This window comes from Chrysemys picta, chromosome 2, assembly GCF_011386835.1.
Source record: "Chrysemys picta bellii isolate R12L10 chromosome 2, ASM1138683v2, whole genome shotgun sequence".
Lineage (NCBI taxonomy): Eukaryota > Metazoa > Chordata > Testudines > Emydidae > Chrysemys > Chrysemys picta.
This window is the reverse complement of record NC_088792.1, coordinates 96,424,653-96,452,323: the sequence shown is the minus strand read 5'-3', so window position 1 is coordinate 96,452,323 and position 27,671 is coordinate 96,424,653. Positions and strand designations below refer to the sequence as shown.

The 27,671-nt window shown below is 43.0% G+C and overlaps 2 protein-coding genes across 3 annotated transcripts in view; both read right to left on the bottom strand.

Annotated features, from left to right (window-relative positions):
* Positions 1-763: 763 nt before the first annotated feature.
* LOC135981413 (uncharacterized) lies at positions 764-20,552 on the bottom strand. Its single transcript, XM_065583824.1, has 2 exons — positions 18,342-20,552; positions 764-17,727 (listed from the first exon to the last, which is right to left on the bottom strand). The coding sequence occupies exon 2, from the start codon at positions 2,915-2,917 to the stop codon at positions 1,811-1,813; it is 1,107 nt and encodes a 368-aa protein (XP_065439896.1). The 5' UTR covers positions 2,918-17,727; positions 18,342-20,552; the 3' UTR covers positions 764-1,810.
* Positions 20,553-20,697: 145 nt separating this feature from the next.
* RALA (RAS like proto-oncogene A) overlaps positions 20,698-27,671 on the bottom strand; it is a 46,816-nt gene continuing 39,842 nt past the window's right edge. For both annotated transcript variants that reach the window (XM_065583826.1, XM_024106439.3), the window contains exons 4-5: positions 25,765-25,939; positions 20,698-22,647 (exon numbers count right to left, since the gene is read on the bottom strand). In XM_065583826.1, coding sequence (XP_065439898.1) covers positions 22,525-22,647; positions 25,765-25,939 — 298 coding nt within the window. In that variant the 3' untranslated portion in view covers positions 20,698-22,524. The remainder of the gene's footprint in view (positions 22,648-25,764; positions 25,940-27,671) is intronic.

Sequence of the window (27,671 nt, the reverse complement as noted above, 5' to 3'; positions counted from 1 at the left end):
AACTTGCCGCTTCTACGCGGAGCTGCATGCCATTCCAGGGGTGCAGCCACCACTACCCCAACCGTGTGCTATGACTCAGTCAATGGAGAAACACACAGGGATGACGGTTCGGGGAACGAGGAAGATGAGGATGGAGGTACTGTAGGTAGCTCACAGCAGCAAGAAAGCGGAGAAACCGGTTTCCCCAACAGCCAGGATATGTTTGTGACCCTGGACCTGGAACCAGTAACCCCCGAACTCACCCAAGACCCTCAGGGCACACAGGAGACCTCTGGTGAGTGTACCTTTGTAAATATTTGTAAACATTACACATGGTTTAAAAGCAAGCGTGTTTAATGATTAATTTTCCCTGGCAATCGTGGCCAGTACATCTACTGGAAAAGTCTGTTAACATGTATGGGGATGGAGCGGAAATCCTCCAGGGACATCTCCAGAAAGCTCTCCTTCATGTACTCCAGGCCAGTAGCACGTAGTCTGGAATCATTGCATAACAAAGCATGGCAGCGTATGGTCCCGGTGTTTGCTGGCATGCAGACAATATCCATTCCTTATCTCTCTTTGTTATCCTCAGGAGAGTGATATCATTCACGGTCACCTGGTTGAAATGGGGTGATTTTATTAAGGGGACATTCAGAGGCGCCCGTTCCTGCTCTTCTGAACAGAAATGTTCCCCGCTGTTAACCACGCGGTGGGGGGAGGGGTGAAGTGATCATCCCAGAGAATCGTATGTGTGTGTGTGTGTGTGTGTGGGGGGGGGGGGGAGTGGTTTACTTGGGTTTGTGCCGCATGTTAACCGGGAAACCGCAGCCCCTCCTTTTACATTGAAAACCCATTTTAAATGGACAACCCAATTCATCCTTGATATGGGAAATGCGCTGCTGTTTGAAACCTTTCCCGCATGTTAAGAAGGTTAAAAAAGCCAAAACACTGTGGCCTACCATGGCTGCCTGCAAGCCGAAATATGCGACCTTGTAATGAAAGAGTGTACCCATTGTTCTCTAAAATGTGTCTTTTTTAACCGCCTCTCCCTTCTCCTCCACCAGCTGCAAATGTTTCTCCTTCGCAGAGGCTAGTCAACATTAGAAAGAGAAAACGTAGGACGCGGGACGATATGTTCACGGAGCTGCAGATGTCCTCCCACGCTGATAGAGCACAGCAGAATGCGTGGAGGCAGTCAATGTCTGACATGAGAAAAGCACAATATGAACGAGAGGAGAGGTGGCGGGCTGAATGGCGGGATGAAAAGAGCAAGTGGCGGGATGAAGACGATAGGTGGCGTCAGCTTGCAGACAGACGGCAAGAGTCAATGCTCCGTCTGCTGGAGCATCAAACTGATATGCTCGAGCGTATGGTTGAGCTGCAGGAAAGGCAGCAGGAGCAGAGACCGCCGCTACAGCCCCTGTTTAACCAACAGCCCTCCTCCCCAAGTTCCATAGCCTCCTCACCCAGACGCCCAAGAACACGGTGGGGGGGCCTCCGTCCACCCAGTCACTCCACCCCAGATGATCGCCCAAGCATCAGAAGGCTGGCCTTCAATAAGACTTAAAGTTTTAAAATGCAGTGTGTCCTTTTCCATCCCTCCTCCCCCACCCATCCCAGGCTACCTTGGCAATTATCCCCCTACTTCTGTGAGGAACTAATAAAGAATGCATGAATGTGAAAAAACAATGACTTTATTGCCTCTGCAAGCGGTGCTCGAATTGGGGAGGGGAGGGTGGAGTGTGGGGGTGGTTGGTTTACAGGGAAGTAGAGTGAACCGGGTCGGGGGGGGGGGGGTTTGGAGGGTTCATCAAGGAGAAAAACAGAAGTTTCACACAGTAGCCTGGCCAGTCACAAAACTCGTTTTCAAAGCTTCTCTGATGTGCACCGCGCCCTGCTGTGCTCCTCTAACCGCCCTGGTGTCTGGCTGCGCGTAATCAGCGGCCAGGCGAGTTGCCTCAACCTCCCACCCCGCCATAAAGGTCTCCCCCTTACTCTCACAGATATTGTGGAGCGCACAGCAAGCAGCAATAACAATGGGGATATTCTTTTCGCTGAGGTCTGAGCGAGTCAGTAAGCTGCGCCAGCGCGCTTTTAAACATCCAAATGCACATTCCACCACCATTCGGCACTTGCTCAGCCTGTAGTTGAACAGGTCCTGACTCCTGTCCAGGCTGCCTGTGTACGGCTTCATGAGCCATGGCATTAAGGGGTAGGCTGGGTCCCCAAGGATCACGATAGGCATTTCAACATCCCCAACGGTTACTTTCTGGTCCGGGAAGAAAGTCCCTTCCTCCAACTTTCGAAACAGACCAGAGTTCCTGAAGACGCGAGCATCATGTACCTTTCCCGGCCATCCCACGTTGATGTTGGTGAAACGTCCCTTGTGATCCACCAGGGCTTGCAGCAGCATTGAAAAGTACCCCTTGCGGTTTACGTAGTCGGTGGATTGGTGCTCCGGTGACAAGATAGGGATATGGGTTCCGTCTATGGCCCCGCCACAGTTTGGGAATCCCATTTCAGCAAAACCATCCACTATTGACTGCACGTTGCCCAGAGTCACTACCCTTGATATCACCAGGTCTTTCATTGCCCTGGCAAATTGGATCACAGCAGCCCCCACCGTAGATTTGCCCACTCCAAATTGATTCCCGACTGACCGGTAGCTGTCTGGCGTTGCAAGCTTCCACAGGGCTATCGCCACTCGCTTCTGAACTTTGAGGGCTGCTCTCATCTTGGTATCCTGGCGTTTCAGGGCAGGGGAAAGCAAGTCAAAGTTCCATGAAAGTGCCCTTACGCATGCGAAAGTTTCGCAGCCACTGGGAATCGTCCCATACCTGCAGCACGATGCGGTCCCACCAGTCTGTGCTTGTTTCCCGGGCCCAGAATCGGCGTTCCACGGCATGAACCTGCCCCAGTGACACCATGATTTCCACATTGCTGGGGCCTGTGCCTTGTGAGAGGTCTATGTCCATGTCAATTTCCTCATCACTCTCTTCGCCGCGCTGCAATCGCCTCCTCGGCTGGTCCGGGTTTCGCCTTGGCATGTCCTGGCTCTGCATATACTCCAGGACAATGCGCGTGGTGTTCATAGTGCTCATAATTGCCGCGGTGATCTGAGCGGGCTCCATGATCCCAGTGCTAGCTATGGCGCCTGGTCAGAAAAAAGGCGCGAAACTAGTATCTGATGGACCAGGAGAAGGAGGGAGGGCTGAGTGACGACATGGCATACAGGTACAGGAACAGGGAATTAAAATCAAGAAAGGTGGCTGTGCATCAGGGAGAAACACGAACAACTGTCACACAGAATGGTCCCCCCAAAGATTAAACTGAAAACCCTGGGCTTAGCAGGCCGTTGATTTCACGGAGGAAGGGGAAGCAAATGAATACAGAACAAATCTATTTTTTACATCTTAAGCTGGCAGCCGACGGTGCAGCATGAGTGATAGCCTCTGCAGTATGATGACGACGGTTACCAATCGTAATATACCATCGTCTACCAAAAGGCAAGGGGCTGCTGCTGTGTAGCAATGCAGCCCCACGTCTGCCAGCCCCACGTCCGCCAGCACCCAGATTGCCCTCGGCCTCTTCTGGGTGCTTAGCAGACAATACTGGGCAATTGGCAGAAAATACTATACTACGACTGGTAGCCATCATCATCGAGACAGTAGCATGTCTGCCCAGGTGGCCATGATTGACAGCCACTGCAGTACGACGACGACGGATACCAGTCATAATATACCATCTCCTACCAAAGGGCAAGGGGCTGGTGCAATGCAGCCCTACGGCTGCCAGCCCCACGGCTATTACTCATGCTACACCGTCTACCGCCAAAAGGCAGTTAGCAGCTGCTGCTGTGTAGCAATGCAGTCCCACGTCTGCCGGTACCCAGAGGACATATGGTGACGGTGAGCTCAGCTGAGCTGAGCGGGCTCCATGCTTGCCGTGGTAGGTTGTCTGCACAGGTAACCCAGGTAAAAAGGCGCGAATCTATTGTCTGCCATTGCTGTGACGGGGGGGGAGGGGCCTGACGACATGTACCCAGAACCGCCCGCGACACTGTTTTGCATCATCCGGGCATTGGGATCTCAACCCAGAATTCCAAGGGGCGGCGGAGACTGCGGGAACTGTGGGATAGCTGTGGGATAGCTACCCATAGTGCAATGCTCTGGAAGTCGACGCTAGCCTCGTACTGTGGACGCGGTCCGCCGACTAGAGCACTTAGAGCATTTTATGTGGGGACACACACAATCGGCTGTATACAACCGATTTCTATAAAACCGGCTTCTATAAATTCGAACTAATTTCGTAGTGTAGACATACCCTTTGTAAATCATGTTGAGAGCTACAGCTGAAAATCTATGTAATGTGTATGAAACATTATGTATTATGACATGCAATAGGCAGTGTTCTATAATACTAGGAAGGATTTTCTTAGTCTATTGCCAAAAGGGTCTCAGGAGCTCAATCATACGTTGTTCTCTAAAGAATTTAAGATATCCTCTTAATTCTACTTTTCTATTCCCAAGATGTACATTTGCACTCTCATTCAGGGTATTACTGCCTCATGTTTATGATATTTACTGGAATTAAATGAAAATCTTATCTAAAACATTACAATTTTTAGTTTGGGGGGGGGGGGACCAGGAGAGGGGAATTTGGCAGCAATGGTAATATCTATACTGTGTACAGCATTGGTTCCCAAACTGGGGGATACAAAGAAATTCCAAGGGGCAGGCGCAAGGCTGCCTGGCCCTTGAGCTCCCAGCTTGGGAGGCTAGCCCCTGTCCCCCTTCCCCTGCAGCCACCCTGCTGCACAGGCAGCGCAGCTTTCACTCGCCCACCTCCCTGGCTTTCCAATAAGCCAGTCCTGCTGCTCTGAGGGGCCTGGTAAGGGAGTGGGGGGGAGGGGAGGGTTGGATAAGGGGCAGTCACGGGACAGGGAACGGTTGGATGGGGCAGAGGGGCGGTCAGGGGACAAGGAGCAGGGGCGTTAGATAGGTGGTAGGGTTCCAGGGGGACTGTTAGGGGTGGAGAGTCCTGGGAGGTGGTGGTCAGGGGACAAGGCTCCAGAGGTGGGGGGGGAGAGGGGGGGTCTGAGGGTTTCTCGAAAATTAAAAAGGGGATGTGATGCCGAAAAGTTTGGTGTACAAGGAGGACATTGGTATGGTAAACTAGATGGCTAAAAGGATTAGTAATAGAACCTTGCACACTGCAATTGCTTGGTAGTGACTGAAAATGGTTACCATCTGACCGCTCTTTGGTCTCTTTTCCCACTTTAACATACAAGAATGTAAAAATTGCCATAACAGATCAAACACTGGTTCCACAGCCTATCACCACCAGTGATCAGATTATATGGGGAAAAACCCCATAACAGATGATAATGGGATTACCTATACATAGACGTTTCTCCCTCTTCCAGTTTTGCTTTGAAATAGGATGGTTAATATCAGTTATTTTTGGTCTGGTGCTAAACTGTAAATATTCTTATCCTTACCCTTGTCTAAGTCCTTTGGTTCCTGCTAAGTGCTCATCCTTTAAAATGTGTTACAGGGAGCTTTCACAAGTAATGATTATGACATACTGTACCTTTAAGTAGCACCCTGTAACCCCCATATTCATCATTCATGTATGGGTTCATACAAAGCATGCCATGTAAGATATCAGGTGAAAGGTCATGATCTGCTGAAACCCATTGTTGTGTCAAAATATGTATAGTGGTAGTCTGTATGAAGTTATGAGATTTTGCTGTATGGTTATTGAAATATGCTACAAGTTTGGGAGTTGCCTACTGCTAATTCTCCAGTGATGACAAAGGAGGTGACCTACATCAAGGTGGCTGTTAAATGACTATTAATCAGCAAAGAAGCTATAAATAAAGAATTTACAAGAGTTGTGCAAGCATGACACAATGGGGATTGCTTAACTCTGAGTCAGCAAGGCCCACCAGGACATATCTGGGCTAGTATTTTCCAGACTGAGACTATAAAATAAGGGATAGTAGCATCATGTGATCACCTCTCTACTCCCCCACCTATGCTGAAGGCAACAAGAATGCTGGGAAGACAAAGACTTGAACTGAGAAGGAAAGTTAGCCTGTGTATTAAGGACTGTAACCTACCTGCAACATCCAGTGGGGTAAGAAAAACTGCTTGATCCAGATACTGCTTACACTAAGGTTACATCCATACTACAAAGATAAAGTCGACCTATGTTAGGTTGACTTATGGCCACCGTATTAATTGCTGCAGTGGCTGATGTCCACACTGCCCTCCTTCTGTTAGTGGTGTGCATCCTCACCAAGAGCGCTTCCAACTGACTGAAGAGGGGCAGTCTGGGGGACTGAGAACTAGGGCTTTTAGCTCCATGCAGCTCCCCACCGGAGGCCCAGCTACTGGCTGGGTTTTCTCACCTCTAACAGGGAGATCCACCCCGCTGCAATGCTCCCACTGGGGAGCAGGGAGCCTGGGCCACACCAAACTGGGAGCCGGGGGTGACAGCCTGGTTTGGAGTGGAGACTGGGCAGCTGCCCAGGAGCCAGCATTTTTGTCAATTTCATGGCTCCTGCCGAGCCGTGAAATTGACATGAACAAGAGCCAACAGCAGATGCACAGGCACTGCACCATCCTAACTACACCAACCTAAGTCCTACACCTCAGGTGGTTTTATGATGTCAGCATAGCAGGGGAGTTACATTGGCAGGAGGAGCATTTTAGTGTGCAAACCTCCACTGTTTTGTTGACAAAAAGCTGACTTTTGTTATCAAAACAGTATAGTATAGACAAGACCTAATAAGGTTTAGTATTTAGACTGAGTGCTTTTTTTATTTTCGTGGGTAAGCATCTCTGACTTTTAGGCCTAGCACTTAATCTGTCTTTCTGCCTTACTTTAATGTTTTATCCAGTTTGTCTAACATGCTTGGGAAATCTGGTCAGGTTACAAAGGCTGGTGGCATGCCCACTTCCCTTTGATGAAGTGGTGAACTAATTAGTACATTTGCACTGCTCAAGAGAAGGTCTTGAGCAGTGTAAGATGGTATTTCTGGGGTGCAAGGCTTGGGAGATTTGCAGGTGTTTCCCTGTGTATGGGTCATGAGAGGCTTGAGGAGCCTTCATGCAACTTAACTAGATGTGCCTCTGCATGCTGGTGGCTGAGTGATAACAGCACCTGGAGGGGTTGTTGTTGCTGCTTGTCACTGGCAAAACATTGTGGAGAGTGAAGGGGGCACAGCAGTCCCACAGTTCCAGGTTCCACCCTGCTAGTCCTGTCACAGTGATACATAGTCAGAAGCCAAAATAGTCTTATTTTGAAATGTGTTGTCTTTTAATATCATTGAATAGCCTCTAGTTCTAGAATTATGAGAGAGGGGAACAAGAGCGCCTGGTGTTTTTTCTAAGTTAATTATTGCATCACTATTTAAGCTAGTGAATATTTCTATTATGTCACCACTGATTTGTCTCCTCTTTAGGCTGTATAGTCCACATTTAAATTTCCGCTCACATGGCCATCTTTCCATGCCCCAGTCTTTTTTTGACACCCTTCTTCGGACTGTATCACGAAACTAGCATCCGTTCGGCTGTCCGAGAAGAGAGGCAAACAACTGTGTGAAGAGGGAGACAGAACTACCCCGGCAGCCCTCAGAATATTCCCGCAAAGGCCCATGGGTAAGGGAAGCTTGCACAGCCCCCACTTAGACTGAGCCTGCTCTTTGGAGAGAGGATTTTATTTATGTCTCAAGGTAGCAGGATGACATGTTTCATGAGTTCTAAGCTCAGACGTAGTTCAAGGGTATTGATTTGGGTATGTGGAGATATACCTTCCTCTACATTGTCTTAGTGGAGAGTTCCTTTAAAGTTTGCCCTTCCCATTCTCCCTTCCCCAACACCTTTGAGCTGCCACCCTGGGCATGCAGTTGCTGAAGACAATGCACAGTCTCTGGTAACTGTGAGTGCTAAGACTAACTCACCCAAGCATGCTGCAGCCAAGTGAGGCAACAGCAGGCAGCTTGCAACTTCAGCTAAAGCCATGCTGTGCTGTTAACACTGACCCACTGCCTGAGTGGGAAAGGTACAGTTACTAATTTTAAGTTATGGAGTTCTTTATAAAAATGTTTCTGAAAACTGCTTTACTGAAACAGTTCTCTAGAGGGCAGTAGAGCAACAACCATGAAGCTCTGACATTAAGCCTCCATAAGAAAGTGCTAAAAGCCCAGTTCATTGTCCCTGCACCTTTATCAAAAGGGAGTTGTTCTTGGAATTTTAACACTTCGGTTGATGCTGAAACAAACATCAGTATGTCTGACCCTCCCTGGTGATGAATCTGAACATTTCTTTACAATGTATCTTTACCTCCAGAGAGGTAAAAGGGGCCGGTGATCAAGGGACTGTATTGGATCTCAGAAGGTATGGGGCCTGGTTTTTCAGAAATGCTGAGCACCCACTTCTCTAGTGGAAGACAAGAGGCACTATAGCTTCATGCTTGCTCTTTGACAACTCACTCTACTTAGTGCCTCTGTTTGCCCTTTGGAAAGTAGGATAAGGGTCTACATTTTCAAACATGGTAAGTGAATTTTGGGTGTCCAGGTTGAGCTGCTTCATGGGGGCCTGATTTTCAGAAGATAGCCCCATTTAAGTTGCTTCAAAAACTGGGCACTTAAAAACTGAAGTACCTACAGTCCCTGGCCACTTTTGAAAACCTAGGCAAAAGATTCTCACATGGAGCCACTAGTTCATACAAAGGTGATCACTACACAAGCCTACAAATCAACATTGGAGTAGAATAACTTAGCAGCAGCTTTGATATGTAACATGATGAAGTGGAGTTTTTTTCTATTTCGTTTTAAATAAAAATAAGCTAAATGGTGTAGGCAAACATCATTACAGCAAAAACCCCTTTTGACTTCAGGCACCATTTATCAAAACCATGGACCAATTGAAGCCTGAAGATTCAGAAGCAAGTGCAACTGCAGTGGAGGTTTCAGCCACATTCAGCAACAAGCAGCTGTAAGTGACAATACAATAGATCTCACCCCAATGTGCAAAAGCAATTTATGCACCAATTGAGTGGAAGCATGTATGCATGGGTTCATGAGAACAAAAGCAACAGCAGGGGGTGTAAGATAGTCATCCTAACTTTCTCCTTTGCCTGTATCTGCCACCATGTTCCTGGGAACAAATTAAGCTCTGGCAAAAACTCATAGGAGTCACACATACATGCCAATGCTCAATTTAATCCCCACAGAATACCAGATCAGCAAAAGGTACACAGTTTACAAACCTAGTGAGAATGCACCTTTGGTGAAGGTTACATTATTTTGCCATTCACCCTAATTTTCTGACCAACTTTCACTAGGTGTGTCATTTACAGCAACATCACTCTGAATGTGGCCCCTAACAGTCAAGTTCCAATCTCACGTTTACCTGTGTAAAGCCCGGGTACTTCCTCAGCAGAGTTGGTTTGGATTTACACCAGTGCATCTGAGACAAGACTAAAAAGAACAGAAGTACTTGTGGCACCTTAGAGACTAACAAATTTGAGCATAAGCTTTCATGGGCTACAGCTGTACTCCTGTTCTTTTTGCGGATACAGACTAACACGGCTGCTATTCTGAGATAAGAGTGTGGCCTTCAGATGTACAACTGAATGATTGAGTGGTGTCCTCCTGTGCTTAGGACAGGCGCTTGTGATGAGTAGACTCCCAGGGTCTCCAGAAACTAGCTGTCTGACCTGAGGCATTTTAACACACCCAACAAAACCCTCTGTTCCTCAGTTTATCCATCTGCAGAATGGGGTTAAATGCCTTCACAGTATTTTGAAACTTAGGGTTTTTAAACTTCTTCACGTAAAAAAGGCTGTAGAATTCATCCATAAACAATTTCTTGTTCACAGAACTAGTCAGCACTGTTCACCAAAATATTTCTTCCTTGTCCATATTTTTGGGGATCTCCTCTTTCTGTGGGGCTGAGATAAGTTATCAGTTGTTCGACTCTTGCCAGTTGCTTCTGTGGAGAAGTCATCTTTGTATGCTTGAAAGCTGGTCTCTCTCACTAAACAGAAGTTTGTCCAAAAAAAAATATATATATTTTATCTAACCTACCTTCTCTCTGTGGAGTCTGTCACCTGCAGTACCCCCAAACAGTTGCTCTCCTCCTCCCCCCATTCCAATAAGGGCGAAGATAAGGTTTACAGATTAAAGATAAGGGATGATTAAAGCTGTAGAGCACTGGCAGAATCAGTCCTGTCCTACTACCTAGAATCTTACATGTCATGGAAAAATTAACTTGAAACACTTCAATCTTTAGCTTCTTCCCTTTTCCCACTGGCTCAAACAGACAATACATAGTGGAATTCTTTAGCTCTCTCTCAAAAGCAGTAGGCATTCACAATGATAATGTAGGTTTCCCTGTTCTCACAATTGACAGCCTTTCACAAATGCTGGAAAATTTCTTGCTTTGTAGTTGTTTCACATTTATCTGCATGCTTTTCCCCCCAGTTGTAAAGAACCTGAAAGATAAAACTGCTGTAACAGGAGGTCTTGGAAGGTCCGGTGTATGCCATCTGCAATCCCTTTAAGCCAAGAACATTAAATTGTGGCTGCACCAGTACAAACTGGTTTCTTGCTTCGGATCCAAAATAAAAATTCAGAAAAAGTGCCCTTTAACACTAAACATTTTTTAAGAATACATTTTCTCCTTTTTAACAGTTACAGTCTGAGCCTGTGCTCATATTGAACTAGGGTACGTGTGTCAAACTTATTTTCTTAAATAAAACCAACCAACCTTTGCTTTGACACAGACTGATTCATGCAAAGATCCTACAAGGAATCATTTATCCCCAGTGAAAGGATTTCTGATAGATTGTGACTAAAGGAGAAAGTCTCCAGATGTAAACAGAAGAAACTGAGAAAAGGACGTTCCCCTAGTTGTTACTAATGTACTAAAATAAAGTCGGATCCACCTTAACTGGGAAAGCAATTGTAAATATTTTGAAGAATATGTATGGTCTCAAAGCACCTCAAGTCTGTTCTCTCTCATTTGTTTATTGTTTTGCATTCCTGACCTCTCCCCAGTGTGACACTATTTTCCTTTTTGACAAGGAAGCTGGGCTTGTAGCCTAGAGTCATTGCAACATTCTCTTACAGGCAAACAATTCTGATCTAAATGACAGAGTAAATCCAGAATGAGTCAGTGGAGTTACAGTGGTGTAACAGAGAACAGCATCTGGTTGAGACATCCTAGGTTAGTACTGATAGTAAACGCCAAGTGAAAGTTCTACTCAATTACAACAGTATAAATCCAGAGTTACTCCACTGACAGTAGTGGAGTTACATCACTGTAAATCTGAGTGAACAATATCTGATTATTTAGTGGTGGATTTACATTTGTGTGATCAACTCTGCATTCACCATACATTTCACTGGTATAAAAGCTCAGAACTGGACCTTATACTCCATCCATCCAATATATACCAAACCACTGTATCCAGGTGCTATATCCAAAATTAAACATATCTGAACTAATGAATTTTGCAGCAGATTCAAGTGCCTGGCATTGTAACTGAAGAAAATAATTGATATCAGCAAACATGAAAAGCTAACTAGACCCTGCAGCCTATCCATCCCCAGCCACAAGGGCTGCTGCTTCAATTGGTGCCTGTCAAGGTGTGACCAGTCCTTGCACATCTGTGTGGTACTGTGGCTGTGCCCACCTTAACATCCCCAGTCAGGGCAGCAAGGGATTCACTTTAATTAGCAAGGCGAAGCCAGCATACACTCACAAATGGCATGTACCTTTCAAAAGGGTTTCACACCAGGAGAAGACAACAGTTCATAAGGTCCTCACCTTAGAGCTTGGGGTCAGATCCCAAAACTAACAATTCAAAGTCTCTAGTTAGGGCAGCCTCCTTACAGCTTGAGAGGAAACAGCCACCACCCATTGCAGCCTACATAGCTTCTACTCCCCTGTGTCTTGTTCAGCATCCTCTTCCTGTTTATATAGGACAGCACAGGGTGTGGGGGGACAGGGCCTTCTGATTACACACCCAGCTGTTCTAGCTGTAGGCTCAAGCTTATCCCTTAAGGGAGGAATACACTCCTTTCACAGTGTCCAAAGGAAGAGGGGAGGAATCAAGGAAGCTAATAGGCAGAGAGCAAATCCAATCGTTTCTTCATGCTTCTCTCCCCTGCCCCCATTTGTTTCTTTCCTTGTTTTCATTTTAAAATTAATTGTAACTGTGGTAAATGATTTGAGCAAAAGAGGGTTAATCTAATTCAGTTGTGATGAGATTACATACTTTTGCATGGGAAGGGAGATTAAATACACAAGGATTTAACATCAAAATAAACTGTTTAAGGTAAACCAAATCAGCATTTTATTCTACAACCCATAGTCACGGGAGTTCTCGCATGACACAGGGCTGCAGCATGGTCTTTAATTTGTAAATAAAATTGCTAGTGAGCATTTGTTTCAATCAAGTTCTTGAGCTTTTTCATATTATGGACCACAGTTTAATAAAGAGATTGGCCATGAGACCACCACCCTCCTTTCAGCCAGGATTACATAATAGCCCAGGGGCAACTAGAACAATTTTTTAAGTGGAAAAGTCTTACTAGGAAAGTAGTGATTTTGAGTTTAATACTATTTAACAGCTGGAAACCATGAAACAAAAAGGAGCCCACACTACGTGACTAACCAGGTCACCAGCACAGTGCTCCTTAAGCCACCGGTGGTTCACCAACCACAATTTAAGAACCACTGATTTAGATAATCGATTATGGGTGCTGTTGCACTAAAACGTAAAGTTTTGAGATACAATGGAGAGCCAAATATTATTGGTTTAAATACACCCCCCCCCCATGGAAGCTATTGCACTTATTTTTGTCGTCAGTTCATTTCAATAAATGCAAACCAGCTTTGCAGCGAAGTGGCATGTGAATCCCCTCACCCCCAAACCTCCTTAACATTATTAGGTGCCATAAAGTTCTATTACAGGCTTGCGGAGGGCTCCTGGCCCTCTTTATTACTGACTGCTTCCTCAAGTCAGTCTTGAGCAAAGGAGCCCTTCTGAAACTCCGTGATTATGCAGCCCGCAGCCAACAGCTATCAAAGGAGGGGTTCGTTCTTTTTAATTGCTGCATTTGAGACATCCAGTAACCATTTCAACAGCCATTCTAGTAGTGATGAGACAGAATGGGAGGACTCCTGTTCTGGGATCTGTGTTTGGGTTGACCAAGATCCTTTAGTGAGTCAGTCCAATAGAAGGGATTGCAGGATCCTCCACTCCACACAAACTCTCTCAGTAAGTTCTTGGTTTCAGAAACAAAAAAAGCAAAAATTATATCAAAATGTACATCAGCCAAGTTCTACTCAACAAAAACTAACCAATTATTTTGGAGATCTATTTAGCTGGGGCTAAAGACTATACCACCTTCTTCCTGGCACAGCAATTGACCAGCTGTAAGACCTTGGGCAAGTCACTTCACAACTGTCTCAGGTTTTCACCATCAGTAAAATAGGGATAATGATGCCTACATCCTTTGTCAAGTGCATTGAATTCTGACGGCTACTTAAGTGCCAGGTAATTATTATTATTATTATTCAGGGTCACGTACACTGACTGGTGTGCTGCAGTTTATATTCTACATCCTGTGAGTGAGAAAGCAACTAAGTGCTTAAACCTGCCCCACTTATGGTACTGTAGAGGGAAGGGAAGAGCAGTGAAGACAACACCCAAACACACATGGATTCAAAAAATAAACCCTTGACAGAATTAAAGATTCTTTTACAAAAATGTTTCTAGCCATTACATCTGCAAATACATTGTTTCAATTATGAACCATTACTGTGCTGTCTGACAAATGCTTTAGGAAGATTTGAGGTCAGGGCCTTAAGTAGCAAGTCAGTGTTCAGTTTCTGACTACAGTCGAATAACTGTATAACACTGTGCCAGTCACTTTGAGCACAATGTTTGTAAGTGTGCGCTTCAGTTTTGGGGTATCCAATTTGAGAATTCGAATAGGCACAAGTTTGGTTAACTAGGCACCTGATAGTTGAGCAACCTTTACTGTTCACATCTCTGCGATTCCATAAGTAGAATAGGGATCACATTAGCAGAAAGACTGACTTCTGCACTTTTGTTTCACTGGTGTGGGGATTTGAAATTGCTCCCCAAGTGAAAATGTACAACAAACATTTCAGAACATTACAATGTACAATACAAATCAAAATTTACAAACCATGTTTAAAATTTGGAAATATGAAGGGCACATGGCCCAAACTACCAGCCACCAGTTACCTACAACCCCTTTTGTAAAGCATTTCAGAGCTTCATGTATTTCACTCATGTGGTGTTTTTACAATCTTATTAGTATCCATTCCCAGAATGTGGGGAAGAAGATGGGCAATCCAAACTAAAAACAGTGGTGCTGAGCAGTGCCACCCTCTCCCCCTGATTCTGGGTCGACCCTTTACATTTCTTGGCCCTTCATGCCCAGAAGTGAGGCTAGAACCAAGTTATTGCTAGGCATCCCTGCTTCCAGCCTGATGATTAAGGAAGCAGAGAAATGCCCCCCCAGATTTCCCTGCTCCATACCCAGGATGATTGGGGGTGGGGAGGGAAGGGGACAATGTGCCATCACAAGGCTTCCACAATGCCTGGCCAGAATACAGGTGGGGTGTGGGGGGGGGGGGGGGGAAGAGTTGCTGGGCTTCCCCACCCAGGGGTGGGAGGGAGCATACATGTAAGAATAGCAGTTGCTACACCTGTTCTATAGGTGTAACCAGATCTCAGAGTTGCCTTTCATCTACAGGCCAATGGGAGTGCCAAAACCATGCCCTCTGAAGCACTGTGGTCAGTACAGGGCAGACTCCTTTATTCCCCTCACATTCCACAGCACAAGCTGCCAGTGTACAGCTGCCTCCCAACCCAGTGGGCTAGAAAGCAAATCAGCCTCCTCTGACATCTCCTGGCTCTAAATAGGATCAAAATCAAATAAAAAAAGAAAGTTAAAAAGCTCTGAACTCTACCAAGCTCATTAAATGGGAAAAGGAGACTTCTGATCCAGACAGGTAGTAAGTTGTGCCTTTCGGTTTGTGCAACTGATACATGGGTGTACACAGCTACCACCACACATCACCTCTCAAGTGGTGTTTCTCCTACGTGGAATGGGAAACAGCAGGGACACAAACATTCAAAAAGTGAGATGGGGCCCAGGTAGGGTAAATAAGGGCAGTGAAGGAATTTGACTGTCAACCGGACAGGAGGATTGTTTTGAGTGGGAAGGAGGAAATTGCGTGTTGTGTGAGAGCACATGTGGCTCATCATTTAGATGAAACTCCTCCAGGTTCGGACTATTCTCGGTTTTCACAATGCCTAGCACAATAGGATTGCACAGCATCTAGTGCTGGCCCATGGTTAGCAACAGGATACTGGAGTAGATGGAGCAGGGGTTTGGTAAGGCCCATGTTCCCTTGCTCTAACCACTATTCTTAGTAATAATTATGGTGTTCTTATAGGAAAAGGCTAGTACCCTGAAGTATCACTATGGTGAACAGTAGTGTTTGGATCACTACTCTAGAATACTGCAGAAGTGCTCTCCCTCCCCTCATGATAGGCCAGATTAGGCGAATTGCACTACAGTCATTCCCCTTTTATAGGTTTGTGCCACCAAATATTTTCAAGAGACATCCATTGTCCAGACTGGTAACTGAATTTACCAGCTGAGTAATGTGTAACATTGTCACATCTGGAAGAAGCTTAGTTTTACGCTTTCCAAAGTAAGAGGTACGAGGCAACAGAAATAGTTTGAGGCAGCTCTCATTCGTGTCTGTAATCCTGATCATCCAAAGACTTGCTTCAGGGTTGTATTATGCTGGCTAGTAATGGCCAGCAGATGGCAGGTTGCTTGCTGCAGAAACCCTCCTGTGAACAATTTCAGGCTGCCACAGCTGTTCAGTAACTATGAAAATAAGTCCCTATGCTTTTACTGCAGCCACTATTTTGAAGTGATGCACTATGCCACAAAGCTCTTGTGAATTATCCATACTGCCAAAGAAACAGAGGAGAGCAACAGCAGACACCAAAGAGGAAAGAAATAATTTAAGGCAGTATTTTGAAGGGCCTACTGGGTTGTCCTCCCATTCTGGTGCACTTTTGGGGGGTGAGGGGAGGTATCAAGGGGGCATAAAACATGGAGGGGGAGGGAGAATCATGTCCTGAGATTCTCTTGCCAAAAAGTAGAAGACTTACTTGAACACTCAATATTTACAATGTGCAACTGAAGGGAACAGAGGTTACGGCATTTAGTTACACACTAAAGCATTTAAAATTATTTAGACAAACTGGGATAAGGGTGCTTTTAAGACAAATACATTAATCTGAGACTATACTGAGGAAGTTGCTGCCACACCTATATGGTCATAGCTTAAATCAATGACAGCACTTCACCATATCAGAGAAGCAATGTGGTCCAGCGGATAGGGTACAGGACTGGATTCTATTCCCAATTTGACACTGACTTGCTTTAACCTTGGGCAAATAATCTCTGCCTCAGTTTTCCCATTTGTAAAGCCAGGGATACCCATCCACCTTTCAAAGCACTTTGAAACAAGTGCTATATTGTTACAATATTACAACCAGATTTAATCTTTAAATACCAGGGCTTAAATCAATGGTTTAATTTTGGGTTCAGTTCACAGCAAGCCATTTAAAAGGCAATTCAATTCTCCAGGTAACTAAAGCAACAATTTACAACTTGCTTCATACAATAGTTTCCAGTCACTTCAAATATTTTGTAGTAGACTTTAGCCAACCAAGGTCACTTTCTTCTGAAATTATTTCTGTGAACTTTTCAGGGGTGGAACACTTCAAAGAATTTATCCTCCTTTCCCCCCATTCCCAAGCTTACGTGTAGCTGACTAGACACGTTCTGTGGTGGAAACAAAGTGACAGAACATTTTCCAGAGTGTTTGGACACAGTTTGAAGAATCCCTTCCGTCTGCTTACTCATGAACAGGCTGTTGCATCCTTAAACCTCTTCCTCCTCTCCCCCCTTCCTCAGGTATTCTAAAATTACATGTTATAGAACAAAAATGATGGCCCAAATCAAAACCACTTAATCACCCTCATCCCTCTGAATTTTGGGTGTTTGAATAAAAGTGGAACCTGGATCCTAATCAGCCTTGTGTTTTAAGGTGCAAAAAAAATGAAACTCAGGTGGTTTTGAAAAACTACACACCAGCAGTTTAATTCTTATTATATCACCTTGCACTGATAAGCGCTGTTCATTCTGAACTATAGGCCTACCTTTGAAAGGTGATCCTTTTTACATCCATAAATAGTAGCTTCTATGTTATGCTGGCAAACAGCAGCATACAAATACTAGCAAAAGACACACAGCTACTAAAATGGCAACTAGGTTCACACTGAAAAAAGCAAGTCAGATCCTAAATAAATACTGCTTTGGATGGGAGTAGTATCCCATCAGTACATTGGGGAACTGTGGGAGAGAAAGGTGTAAGAAATTTTTGATCAAGGACACTGTGGCAAATACATGCACTTACAAAAAGTGACATTGGATCTTGTGTTCCCAGAGCCGACCGAACCGGTTAGTTATTAATGGCCATACAAGAGACCCGCATACAAGATGCGCAGTGCCTACAAAGGATGAAAGGCTGAGTGCATTCTGTCATGGTCTGGAACTGATGGCTTCCATCCAAGTGTTTCTGACTTGAAGTGTAGAATACAAACCTGTAAATTCCAGATTTTGTACATTTAATTCAAATAACCCTATTAAGTTAGAGGGAAAACACTTAATACATCATGGTGCCTCATAACGTAGTTGCCTTGTCAGAATGAGAGGCAGGAGTGCTATTCACAACTCTGCAATTGGCTTACTGAACCAGCTATATAGCCTCTGTTTCCCAATCTGAAAAGCAACAGAGTACTTACCTGCCTCTATAAAACAGACCCACAAATGGCCAAATCTAAACACACACTATGTATTAAATACCTTGACAAAGAAATAACTTAGAAATATTTGAATGCAGTGACTTCCTAGAAGCAGTACTTAGAGCTGGCCAGACTCAATTCCATATCATGACAACTGTCAAGGTTTCTAAAGTTTTCTGTTCTGCATTAGAACAAGAACAAACCCCTTTCAAGCATTTCCACAAAACAAAATGGTCTCAAGATGGCCAGGTTTTCGGTTCTCTCTAAGTGAGATTCCACCCTGGACCTCAAACCTTCCCAACAAAAACAGGTATGTTGCCGTGAAACATTTAGACTTTCATTAAACAGCATTTACACATACACACACACCCCACCCCCACTAACTGGAAGTGCTCACCAGCCCTAGTACTTACAATTGAGAAAATTTCACAGAGGCCAAAGATTAGCTTGTCCTCAAGGTTAGCCACTGTGGTTCCTCTTTGTTCAGCATGAGCCACAAATGTAGACCTCCCATAAGAATGCTTGAGTAGGAAGGTTAGTTTTCAAAACTTCAGGAAGTCGCTTCATGAGTCAATTCTGGAAAAAGCTGTAGCTAACCTATTGCAGGAACAGCAAAACTTAACCAGTTCAGTGCTGTGTTAACTGTCTGAATACAAGTGCATGATTTTTGCACATGGCTATCTGGTTTGGCTATAAGCAAAAAAGCCCCAAACCTATGTTTAGTTTGATACTGTAGAGTTCTGACTAGATTGTTAAATGAATTCTGTTGGGGGGGGACGGAAGGGAGGAAAAGGGAGAAATTGTAGGGGTGCCAAGGCACCCAAATTGATGATTGGAACCTGACAAGATCTGTGTCAGTCTAAACCTGGTTGCTATTATCCTCTAGCACTCCAGCTTAGTGTATTCCAGAAGTTTGTTTGCAGGGGGCATCAAACCTCCAGAGGGAACTGAAAACTACAAATAAAGTATTTCACAAGATAATTTCCCTGTTGTGACTTTCCCTCTGCTCCCACAACTGGGTTCAGGAATTTACTTTCTGAATTTTAAGTGGTGGTCACTAAAATCTGATTTCTTGCCTCAGTTTTGGTAGCTGCCCAGAGACTCCAGGGGCTGTGGACAAAGTAAAACTTTTTTTAAAAGCGTATTGTATCAGGTGACAATGCTGCAGCTCATATTTTGTATGGAGAAAAAGTGATTTAAAGACAGGGTGAATCTTATGGAGGAGAGAGTTCAAGCTATAAGTAGCTACCTCACTGGTGCTCCTGATGTAACACTTCAGTCTTTCCAAGAAGTTTGAGTCTTCCATCTCCTTGTGTTTCCACTGGCTAATATTGGTCAGACTAGCAATGAGAAAGCAGTTTTCCTTCCCTCCCACTGAGAATCAAATACCTGTATAATTTGCTAGCCAATCACACAGTGGTATCTGAGATTAGCCAGCAAAGAGGGACTAAGTAAAATTCAGACAGTTTGATGGGTCTTTTGCTTTAAGAATTCTCAAATGCAATAGGACTGTTATTGTTTTCCACTAAGATTGCTATGGTGGAACGTATAACAATACAGCTGTACAGGTTGCATTATTTGCTGCTTTGTTTTTGAACACAGGCCTTAATGGGGGGTATTCTTAAATCACAACTTTCAACATAGGGAGAGTCATTGTGGGACTGGTGTCTCCAAAAGAATCCCAGGACTTTTGGATTTTGAGGGGAAGTGCTTCTTACAAGAAACTGATCTAGAGTGGTCTTAGGAAGTGATGGATGTCCATATTTTAGTCATGCCCATTGACAGGATTTGTATATTTAGTGGGCTCTGCCTCAACACACCATCCATAAAAGTGCTGTAGAATAGTGGGTGGGGGATTGTTAAAAGCACTGAAGTTAGATACTTTCAAGCCTCGGTTATCACAAGCTGTAGTATATCCCTATGCATGGGGCAGATGGTCCCTAACAAAATAGATGGCATGAGGGCTAGCAGTGTGTTAGCATCAAAGTACTGAAGCTTAACTTTTAGAAGATTAGAATGCATTAGTTATTAGAATACAGGATTGCTTCTTAAGTTAGTAGATGGAGGATTACATACTAGCTGCAATGGAGTACTGAATAGGAATGAAATGGAAGGGACCATAGATGTTTAAAAGCCAATGGACAATCGACTTTATAGCTCTTTGCCCTTCTGTAGTGTCTTCCAGCAGACAAGGTCACAATTCATGAAAATCTTCAGTTACACACCACTCTTGGAACAGGCACAGAGAGGTTAAGCTACTTGAAGGAAAGACGGTCTGTGGCAAAGCCAGGAAAAGGTCTCAGATCCTCCTGTGCCTTAGCCATAAGCCTATACACTCCCTTGATTTTGAGAACAAAATTAAACTTCAGGAAGCTTTCCCCACAATTATGAAATATTGGCACAATTCCAACATACATGGTCTACTCAGATCTCTAGTGTAGAAAATCCTGTTTTTTTGGTGTTATTTGTACAGTGTTACTTAAGTTTAGAGCAAGTTTACGGTCTCGTTACTTGGCATTCCTTTGCTGACACCAGAAGGGGTAAACTGGTATTACACAAAATGCAGCACCTATTTAGATTTGTTCTCCAGCATTTTCAAACGTGCATTACTCAGATTAACTAATGTAGCGTTAAGATTGAATTCAGTTTGGTTTACATATGGTAGAAAAAACTTCTAGAATACTCAGTTATGACTCCATGACCGCTGGTATCAGTGGCCATATTAGAACACAACTTGTTTTTTTACATCAATTAACATTGCACAAGTACTTAAAAAATGGAAGTTTATTTGTCTTTCAATGGCTCAAATAGCAAATAAAAAGAATTGGGTAAGGCATCAGCCTAAGACAAGTGACATTTCCGGTGTCCATTAGCTTCATTACACCTCAGTTCCCAGTACACAGTTCTCAAAGCAAAGTCAATGTTAGTGGTTAGACTCCCTGGTTAAATAGACTGAAAATGAGTACACAGTAAAGATGAAGACTGGCCTACTTGGCTATAGTTACATGAGTAACTTTAATTCCGCACATGGTAGTCTACTAAGTGTACATACAAAATTCCTTACGGATAAATATTTAACATAAGTAATTTTTAAAGAGCTGAGTTTCTACAGTATCTATTTGTTAGCGTGTAAAGTACACATTTGTTACTTAGTTTGCTTGAATGCATTTTGGACTGTCAGTTATAGGTTTTACACATGTATAAAAAGAGTAATAGTTTGTGGAATCAATCTACCTCTTCCTACTCAAGAGAGTCCAAATTTCTCAAATTCTGGCTTATTTTTAGCCAGAAGATACTGAACACTAGCAGGGTGCTAGTGTTCTTTTGTTTTCTGAAGCAGCTGAGGCAATACATTTTATTTGGATGCGGATAGTAAGTGTTTCTGTACTGCAAAGCATACTTGATAACATTAAACTAGAAAAAGTTGCTACAATGCTCCCCATTATGAACACAAACTAGACTAAACAGTACAAAACCTGCAAGTAGCTTCCAAACAACCACATCATGTTCCCATAGCTTAGTATCACGAGGACAAAGGAAGAAGTTACTGATGACACACCAGAATTCCCCAAACACCCTAATGCAAAACATATTAGCTCTACTGAATGAGCTCCACTCTGCCCAACTCAGGGACTTAAAAATCCAAACACCTACAGATATTAACTACTTGCAAAACGGTAGTTTCAAAGTGCCAGCATGTTAAGTGGTAAGTGCCCATTTCAGGCTTAACTGCCATACAACCTTGTAACCTCAACCGTACATGTAGATTCCAACCCCTTTAATTTTAAACTACCATATTGTTTACTAAATCACAGGTGACAATATGCTCTGGGCTATTCAAAATATCCAGAGTATGGCACACATTAAGATCAGACACTGCTAGCAGACAGCTAGTTAGCAAGACCGTTCACATAACCGCACTCCACACTAAAGGATATTCTCCCACATTGATGCATAGGGATGCATCAGTCTCGATGCATCAAGATCGAAATACAGCCTTAACTATGTAATCTGCTATTTCTAGGTTTTTAAATTAAGGCATATTCAAATGTTTCCATTTAATAATTTACACCACTTTAAATTAATCAGGTAATGCAGATCCACATAGGAATGACTCAATATAACTGTATGCAGATACATTGCCTGAATCATTTTCTCTTCTATAATTTGCATAACTCATAATGGCAAAACAGCTGTATACCAGTTTGTTTGGTGGTATGTTCACAATTGTAATTTGCAAGGCAGTAGAAGACAAGACAAAGTTGAAGATTTAGTGATACAAAATTTATGCTTTACAAGAAACCACAGAAAGTAATACTTCCTTCTGTTTACTGTTAAAGAAAGACTGCCTATGAAATACTACATTCAGAAGAACAGTGATGGTAGGCAATTATGAAATGGGTTGAACTTTGCTTCTCTTGAAGCCACATTAAATTTTTTTTCAGTGAATTTAACTCTGTGCAGTTCCAATTCATGCTTTTAGTGATACATTACGATTTCCAAAATGTTAAATTTCAGTCATTTAAGCCTTTGATGGCATGCTTATAAGTTATGGTTATTAGCATGGTCAAGGAAGGAAAGGAGTTGGGTCTTTGATTATAAAATGCAACATCTTTCTCTGATCCTCTTAGCTAGGCTTTTCCTTTTCTTCTTCCCATTCTTCTCTTTGCTGTCTTCCATCTTTCTGGCTCTAATTTCTCTCATTAAATCAAAAAACACCTAAAAAGAAAATAAAAGTTAATTTAGATAAGTGCATTGACGTGTAAACTAGCATGTGTTCGTGTTATAACTTTACATAAATATGATCTACTTGAAATCATGTGTGTGGCTCAGAGTCAGCTAAATACAGTACGTCTAGGATAAATTAGCCCTAAGCAAATTCTGCAAGAAGGATCCTACTCTTTCTAGTCTTCAAAGGAAATGCAGTTTTTTTGACGAGGGAGTGAGGCTAGCTGCCCCTTACCATTGAGCTGCACGTGCTCCTGAGATGCTTATATGAGCGCCATAAGAGCTGAACTTCCAGCCTGAAGCATAACTGCCATACCATGCCCCCATGCATGAGGTTTCAAGTTTATTTCTATTTCATACTAATCAGACTGAAGAAAAAATCCTTTGCATTTCACATTAGAATACCACACAGATGATAAAGACAAGCAGACGTTAAACATCTAATTTGCAAAGTGTCATATTAGATACTTACAATAAAACATTTAGTGTCTGTTTTCCAGGGGCCATCCACATTTAGTCTAAAAATGCAATTTGAGTTCTGTTGAGGATTGGATATACCCATATTATGGAGGACCCAGTATGGTCCCCTGAGACTAGAGTTATTCATAAGAAACCACCAGTCTAGAAACAACTTAATTATCCAATGCAAACTGATGACTTGAGGCTTGATAAGTTAACGGTCTTTAAAAGAATTAAGCCTTAAGTTACAGCTCAAAAGCAAGTCTTTCGGAAGGCGAATGGAATAGCATGTTGGAGAAATTTGAGACCTCTACAGGTTCAGCTCAGAATGCAATTCTTCAGTGTCAATTCAAGCTTTGGTAAGACTCTGCTTCTCGAAGACTCTGAAATGAACACCGACACAAAGCACAAAGGGACACTGAAGCAGTCAGCTTCCAGGTGCTACTACAATGTTATTCTCATCTTTGCAAGTTGACTTCAGTAGATGTAGGAGAGCAACAAACTGCCCAATTCTATGCAGTTTTCCTTTTGGCAACAAGTTCTCTATTCTCAACTAGAGATCTGCCTTTGCTGGCAGTCCACAGAGCATTTTGACAGCCATATTGTAGGAGAGTAAGGTGGTCTCTTCTGAAGTGATGCACAGAGTGAGCTAGAAAACCATAGTTCTGTATATCCCACTACAGTACTCTTGTTCTATAGCTATGTTCTACATAGAATTACATTTAAGAAATTAGTATGTGATCCAGGTGATGATTAAAACGTAATGAGCACGACTGTTACCTGTGTTACACTTAAGGTGTTTGAGGAAAGAATATCTAGGTTTCCTTGACAAAAATCAGTACGACTATATACACTATGAAATTTTCATTAAGAAATAAAATGGCCTTTACTTCTAATTATGACTTGAGTTACCCATGTATCTAAATCTGTGCTATGAGAGTGACATGATACAGTATTTAGCTACCTACTTAACCTACTTCTGCAAATGCACTTAAGAGTGAAGAGCCTTCCGGGCATGTTGTATAGCTGCCAACACATCTCAATTCTGGACCGCAGCACTCAGACTTTGGAGGACTAGAGAACCTTGTGTCAGATACCAAGCTATTCCTTTGATTTGTCCACTGCAAGGGATTTTGCAATTTAAACTATCATTTTGTGGGCTAGTTGCCATTTCACCACTAGGTCTGAAAATCTTCACAAACTTGTAACGGCCACGGTTTAAGTGCTTATAGAGCTGGAGATAGTTCCCTTTATTGCAGAGCATGTGTTGAACTTGAGAGCTAGAGTGTTAAAATAAAATTGTGTGTCATTAAAAAGATGCACCAGTAGATTGTGTCTGAATTGGCAATTTTGTTAGGCTACGATACATTGATACCAGCTGCAATTCCATGCACCAGAAATTGCTATGTACTAGTTCTTGGTCTACCGAAGTGTGACCTGATTGTGTTTTGCTGCATGTAAGTGAACTGCACTTAGCCACTGACCCAAAGACTAAAATTACCATTTGAAAAACTGTTGCAGAACCAGTTGCTCTAGTTAGGAATTAAAGAAAAAACCCCACAACTTGATGGTAGACAATTATTCCAAAACAGTCCACCTTCCGTGTTAGGCCATCAAGTTGCAACTGGTGACCTGACTTCTGACATCTTAGATATGATGATTTCCACTGGGGATTTTTCAAGAGCATGATCCGATTTGTATGTAGGTCACCAGAAAGGAGAGGTTAGCACATTAATCTAAGCTACTTAATCCCCTTGTCTCTTAATATATTTGCTTTCCACAAGGCAAAATACTGTTAGCAACCAGATACTATGGATTTCCAAAAGAGTTACTGAAATTTAGAGTGCAAGACATTTTAATTCTGAACATGAAATTTAACCAGTCTTACTTTTGGAGACCAGATTCAAGCATTGTCCCCCATCTCTTTGCTTTTGCCTCAAAAATAAATGGTGACCACACAGGTCTTTTCTTGCCCATTTCTGAATAAGGCTGCTTCTGTATCCCTTGATCCTCTTGCTGCAGCTCAGTACATTCTATGCTGTGAAACATTCATTCTCTCTCTTGTCCATGCCCAGGTATCATCTGACTGAGGGAGGTCAGAATCCTTCCCCTATAAAGCCATTCAAAGTGTCAATGAACAGTCCAGCCACTATTGTTCCCTTCCTAGAGGCTACCAGTCTCCTGGTCACATTCAAACATATTTAGGAAAATATTGAAAAAACAAATGTCTAGGCCAAGATAGGCTGTCTCAAGGGATTGGTAATGAGAATCAGACTGTTGCCTCCTGAACTACCCCTTCAAAATCTAGCCAAGTTTGTTAAAACGGTCACATCCAAAGGCTGAACTGGTGGTCTGGTCAGTTCCAAACTGAGAACTCAGTTATCACACACTTGAGGATGCCCCTTTAGAACATGGCTGAAGCACACTGAAGGGGCAATGCAGGGAAGCTTATAGTTCCACTATCATTGTTGTACCTGTTCAGTGGTTAAAGGAGATGCAGTTCTCTACAGCAGTTGGTCCAGAATTATTCACAAAAGCTAAATTTAGCTTTTCATGAAACAAAAGTAGATATGGAAAGCAGTATCTAAGAAAGATTTAGGGCTTTTACAGAACCTTGATTTTTAATGTTTTGTATTTAAAGGTCATTACCTTGTCAACATTAGCTCGCGTTTTAGCAGAAGTTTCCACATAGTTAACGTTCCACTGATCAGCTCTGTTCTTTGCTTCCTCTACAGAAACTTGCCTTTTATCTTCCAAATCTGATTTATTACCAACTAGCAGAAAGGGAACGTTCTCATCTTCTTTTACTCTTAAAATCTGCTCCCTGGAGGAGGAGGAAAGAAAGAACATTAAAATCTACAGAGGTATTATTCCCAGAAAAGTCCACAAAAGGGTAGCATTTTTAGTTTTACCTTGTTACAGTGAATGCTCATTTACTCCTTTTAGAAAGTTTAGAGGGTGTGCAGTGTGCAACTGCATCATTGTTCACTCAAACCATGATCCACTATAATCTTTTCAGCAGTACACCTCTACCCCAATATAACGCGGCCCAATAGAACATGAATTCGGATAGAATGCAGTAAAGCAGCGCTCCGGGGGGCAGGGCTGTGCACTCCAATGGATCAAAGCAAGTTCAATAGAACCCAGTTTCACTTATAACACGGTAAGATTTTTTGGCTCCCGCGGACAGTGTTATATCGGGGTAGAGGTGTACGAACCACGTAGCCAGTTATTCCCATTTGGGTAGTTGGGCATTTGATTTTTCCTTCTCAAGTGTGGTACTTGGCACTTGTCCTTACTGAATTTCATCTTGTTGATTACAGACCAAATCTTCAATTTGTCAAGGTGGTTTTGAATTCTAATACTTTTCTCCAAAATGCTTGCAATCCCTCCCTGCTTGGTGTCATCCACAAGTTTTATAAGTGCTCTCCACTCCATTGGCCAAATCATTAATGAAAATATTTAATAGTATCTGACCCAGGACAAACCCCCACAGGACCTCACTAGATATGCCTTCCCAGTTCAGAGCCACTGAGAACTCTGAACAAAGATCTTTCAATCAGTTCTGTGCCCCACCTTCTAGTAATTTCATCATGTACTTGAGCTGTTTAAAGAGTTAACCTACAAGAAACAGACCATGCCAGCATCCTGCTCAAATCCTCTCTGAAAGCAGACAGTTCTAAACAATACGTTTCCAGATGAAGACATCAAGCAGAATTTTTTTTTTTAAAGTGTGAAATTCAACTATGCCTCAAAGCAAAGACTTATTATGCATGTTAGATAAATTGGATATTCCCTTTAATAACTAAGGCATACCAGTTGCTACAACAGACTCCACTCAATTGAGCGAAGAACAAAAAGCAGACGAGAACCTGCTAGCAACCACTAAAAGCCCACATGTATAGCACAAGTGTATACAGCTTCTGCAAAAAGGGAACTGAACTGGTAAGCTAACATTATGGGGAAACTACCCTGTTAGAGCTCTGTGCCCTGACCAACCACAGTTTTACAGAAAAAGCAATCAAGTTTCCAAACTTCCTGTCACAATGTCCTTCCTTGGTGTTCTGCTCAATTGCATTCCCTCAGATTGATCAGGAATGCCCAGGAGCTCAGATATAGACAGCTCCCAAACATGGCATGGTAGTATTCTTTTAGCATAAATATTAAAATGTGAAACCTGCTCTAGAGATTTTTTCCCATAGACTACTCTTTGTGTTACAGAAGAGCGGAAAAGGATTAAGTTTTCTACCCTGCAACCCCTCCCCTCCATGCCCAAACTAAATATCAGAAACATCAGGGGCTGGTCTTTTCTGTTTCTGCTGGGTGTTTCCGCATGTATATTGCAAATTCACTTTAGCTGAAAGGGTAGTGGTTTTGAATCTTTAATAAACATTCTTTGTCTGAAGTTAGTGTAATATCGATTTAACATGACTAACACTGTTTTGATGACTAAATTTCTTCCTCTATAGAGCTCAACATGTGTCATTTCACTAGTTCTAGTAAATTTTGCACAGCAGACATCTGAAATTTTAAAGTAGTTTAAAACCATTCATGCC

What these genes read in the sequence shown, in the direction of transcription:
- LOC135981413 (XM_065583824.1), bottom strand. Translation starts at nt 2,917, where the DNA reads ATGTGGAAATCATGGTGTCACTGGGGCAGGTTCATGCCGTGGAACGCC.